This window comes from Lathyrus oleraceus, chromosome 7 (assembly GCF_024323335.1).
Source record: "Lathyrus oleraceus cultivar Zhongwan6 chromosome 7, CAAS_Psat_ZW6_1.0, whole genome shotgun sequence".
Lineage (NCBI taxonomy): Eukaryota > Viridiplantae > Streptophyta > Magnoliopsida > Fabales > Fabaceae > Lathyrus > Lathyrus oleraceus.
Window position 1 is genome coordinate 541,100,769 of NC_066585.1, and position 4,392 is coordinate 541,105,160.

The following is a 4,392-nucleotide window of genomic DNA, read 5'->3' on the forward strand; positions in this document are numbered from 1 at the left end:
TCATTGTTTTAGGCTAATTTGGCTATAGAAATCAGATTGAGATTAAAGAATGGCATGTAAAGGACATTATGAAGAATTAATGAGGGTGTAATGGTAACAGTTCCAGATATAGATGCAGAAAGTTGAGATTCATCAGGAAAAGTTACAGAGATAGGAACTATAGATTTACAATCAGTAAAGGTTGAAAGGTTAAAGGAAATGTGATATGTGGCACATGTGTCTAAGATCCAGAGACAGGGAGACTTATCATTGAAGTTAGAAGAAAGAGAGTTCATGACGAGAGGAGAGGTGTTGAAATCGAATTGGCTGTGGGGGGAAGCTTGGATTGTTGGACCAGTGCAAGAATGTTGTTGTATTTCTCTTGCGTGAAACCATAAGAAGATGTAGTGGATCCTAGTGCATAAACTTTTGAGGCACTATTGATAGTAGCATCATTATGAGAACCTGAACCATTGCATTTGCTCTTGTTCTTGAAACCTGGTGGAAATCCATGTTTGATGAAACAAGTATCAATGGTATTGTTGGTTCTTCCGCAATGAGTGGAAACTCTGTTTTGACCTCTAGGACCATTAGCTCCCTGATATTTTCCTCTGTACGAATTAGGTTTGCCATGTTGAGCATCATGAGAAGCTTGAGCATTCAAAGCTATGCTTTCTTCATTGTTTCCAATACTAGGTATGATGGTAGAAACAACGTTATTCACCTCTCTTTCTTGCTGAATAACTAAAGAGAAAGCTTTATCAATGTCAAGCAACAAATTCCTCATCGTAATCTGGGACTTGGAGTGTGTGAATTTCTCATTTAAACCCTTAAGAAAGCGTATCACATAATCTTGTTCTCTATAACGACGAACAGAGGCGATAACACTACAAGAACGAGGGATTGCACACGAACAAGATGGAATTGGACGATGATTTTCCAATTCATCCCACAGAACTTTCAAATGAGTAAAGTATTTTGATACATCAAGAGTACCTTGATGAAATTTGTACAAATCTTCTTGAATGTCAGATACGCGGAAGTCGAACGTTGAATTCAAGCAAGAACCATTGTGTTGCACCGAATCCATGACGCATAGAGGAGACCAGACACAACCGGTTTGAGAAGAGTGTCGTCGATGAACTTATCCTTGTTCTTGGAGATTAACACGATTTGCGTCGATCGAGCCCATGTATGATAGTTTTTGTCATAAAGCGGTGAAGAAACAAGAAGAGTGTTGGATTTTCGTTCGGATGAATAAAGGGATAGCATAATTGGTAGCGAAATCAGCATAGCTCTGAGCTGCCATTGAAGCAGGGAGAAAGATACATAAAGAAAATGGTGAAGAACAATTGCTACTAAAGCTTGTTAAGCTCAGATACCATGTCAATGATGGAAGAACTCATCATGAAGAATATGAAAAACAACTACATTCAAAAAGAGAGAAAGAGAGCGCGAAAAAGTAAATTGAAAAATGATTACTGTTTCATTGAATTGATGAAGATAGATACATGAATTCTAGTTATATATTAACTATAACTATGCAGTAAAGTGAAAAATTATATATGTACACTAGGCTATTAAGTAAACTATTATATTTAATATGTGTCCTGCAGATTTTATGTTATTTCTTTTGGAGAAAACTTACAAATATTAACCTACAAATATACTTTTTGATTCTGCCTTTTTCCATTGATAATATAATAGGACTCAAGTGGGGCTTCCCAAATTCATATTGACATGGTAGATAGAGAGTGCGTGAGGGTATTTGGGTATATATATGGGTAAAGGAGAGATGAATCACTGTGAGAATTATATTTTCTCTTGTTTTCTCATCATTGATCAAAATTCTCTTTTATTCCATATTTTAAAATTCGAGTTTGCATCTTAATATAACATGTAGATTATTTACGTGTTTTCTTATATGCATTTGAGTTTTTTATTATTATTCTTTATACCATATTTAGAGGTCAGTGTTTTTTATTATTATTCTATATACCATATTTAGAGGTCAGTTTTGTCAAATTCTCACATTGGGGTGCTTAAAAGTGTTCCTCAATGGTTTGTTTTCTGGTTTGTAATATTGGTTTTAGTCGTATATTGGCTTTAGTCGTATAGTGTTTAATAGTGTATTTGTTTCGTGTATTGATCTACAAGTGTGTTCTTCAAAAGAGTAGCATGAACATATAACTAAGTAGCAAGGACCTTCACATTTTACATTTTTTGGCCTTTTCTTTTCCATGCATATAACTAAGTAATACATATATTATACTGACTAGCATGAACATTGAGATTTCAAAAGAGTATTTATGTTCTTAGTGGTGATGTGATACATCTATAAATAAAGATTTTATGATTGATTTCAGGTCATAATTCATTCCATGTCTTCTCTTTTACGAATGGAAATGTGATTGAAATTCGAGTATCAGTGCAAATTAGTGCTCATGAAGGTTGCATCATTTATTCCAAGTTCTGTGTATGTATGAGGAACATTGAGAAACTTACATGGAAACAAAGGTGAAAGTGTTAAAGCATTTTAAAAAAACTAGAAAAGTTGCAGTTGCAGCTTTAAATCAAAGAAATTTCATCCCTAAGTACCAAAAATTTCCCAACATCAGTAGATTCCTAAAATCCCATAAGTTTTATTTTTTGCCCAACAAAGAGTACTAGCAAAGAAGACATCCATAACGCGAGAAGAGTTTCCTCTGATTGACACTAATTTGAGAGCAACGTCGAAAGTTTATCTTTCTCAATGATGGCCTTGAAAATACCATCTCGTCGACAATATTAGGAAGCAATTTAGAACAATACGCCAAATTGATCTTTCTGAGCTGCGTGCAGTGCTTTACCACATGCATAATTCCCTCTTTTGTAACATCTCTACAATTCCTTATTATCAGTTGCAAAAGTCCAGAACAATTCTTTGAGATCATATAAAGTGTTTTATCGTCAACTCTTGTACATGACAAGCTCAACACCTTCAATTTAGGAACTTCAAAGTTCATTTCATGGAGCTTTACTTGTGAGCAATCTAAGTTCAAATCTTTAATCTTACAACATCTCCTTAAAACTTGACAAATACCTTCTCCAGATATTTTATAGCAACCCATCAAACCAAGTACCTCTAAATTGGGGAAAATGGAAGCAAACATTTTGATGCTTTCATCTCTCTCGTAATTACAGACCAAATGGAGAGACTTTAATGGAGGGCTTACAACAGAATCTTTGAAAGAATTAAAATTTACTATATCCACTCTCCCAATATTTGTGTATTCCATTTGGATCTCACCGAGTAAAGGACTGTTCCTAACAAGTGAAAACAAGGCCGATTCTGTGAGCGTCATACAACTGCTAAGGTTTATAGAGACTAAATGACCAAAAAAACAAAGACAAGTTCATAACATGTTGATCATTCAAAAAATCAGCACTTTGAAGATCCAAATGTTGTATAGATTGACACTTGGATAACAAACAAAAGATTCCAGCATAACTATATCCTTGACAGGATTGGAGGACAAGCTTTTTCAAAGGAAGACCTCTGGTTGCAATAGAGGAAAACAATTCATCCGTGATGCATGTAAATGACAAATCAAGACAAGTTAAGTCCTTCAAACTCACGAGAGAGTCAATAAAATGTGAGCTAATGTAATCATTGTTTGACATACAATTAATTGATAGAGACTTCAAAGTTGGTCTCTCACGGATGGCAGAAGCAATGCCGTGATGAGTTAATAGTGAGCAGTTCCACATCGCAACATCTTCAAGAAACTCAGAATTCTTACATATTTGTAAAAGCCATGCGTCGGTCATATATGTATGGATACGACCATAGAAATTAACTTTGCGCAGCTTAGGAAACACCATTGAAATATTACCTAAGTCAAGTTCGTGAAGGGAAGGAAAGCACTGAGAGATAAGAAGCAAGTCAGCAGTAGAGAGAGAAGCAATGTTGCAACAAATGAGAGAGGTTAGAGTTGTAATATTTCGTGAGAAAGCTCTCAAGCCGCGTGCCGGAATGTTGGGTTGGTTGGAGAGATTAGGCGAAGTGAGTTTCAATGGGAAACGAGAGATTTGAACGAGAAGGTTGTTGATGAGACCATAGTAACAGGAGAGGTCGAGGGAGATGAGATTGATGAACCTTGGAAAAAGGCGAGAGAGTAAACGGCAGGTTGGATTCCATACAGTGAGAGAGAGGCGTAGACGGTTGGTAATGGAGAGAAATTGCTTGTTAACTATGGAAAGAGATTTGAAATAGGAACGGTTGTCGTCATCGTCGTCATTGAAGATGAATTTGAAAACATATTCCCAGCAATAATCATCTAAATATAAATCTTCTGAAACTCTTTGGAGAGAATTTTTCTTACGTTTCATGTTGCAGTGAACGATTACTGCCGCCAAGGAAAATACAGGTCT

General features: G+C 35.7%; 1 protein-coding gene and 1 pseudogene across 1 annotated transcript; both read right to left on the reverse strand.

Moving 5' to 3' along the window:
- Positions 1-271: 271 nt before the first annotated feature.
- LOC127104886 (uncharacterized) lies at positions 272-1,069 on the reverse strand. Its single transcript, XM_051042029.1, has one exon. It carries the CDS (start codon positions 1,067-1,069, stop codon positions 272-274), a length of 798 nt encoding a protein of 265 aa, XP_050897986.1.
- A 1,233-nt stretch (positions 1,070-2,302) lies between these two features.
- On the reverse strand, positions 2,303-4,392 carry LOC127107179 (uncharacterized; annotated as a pseudogene).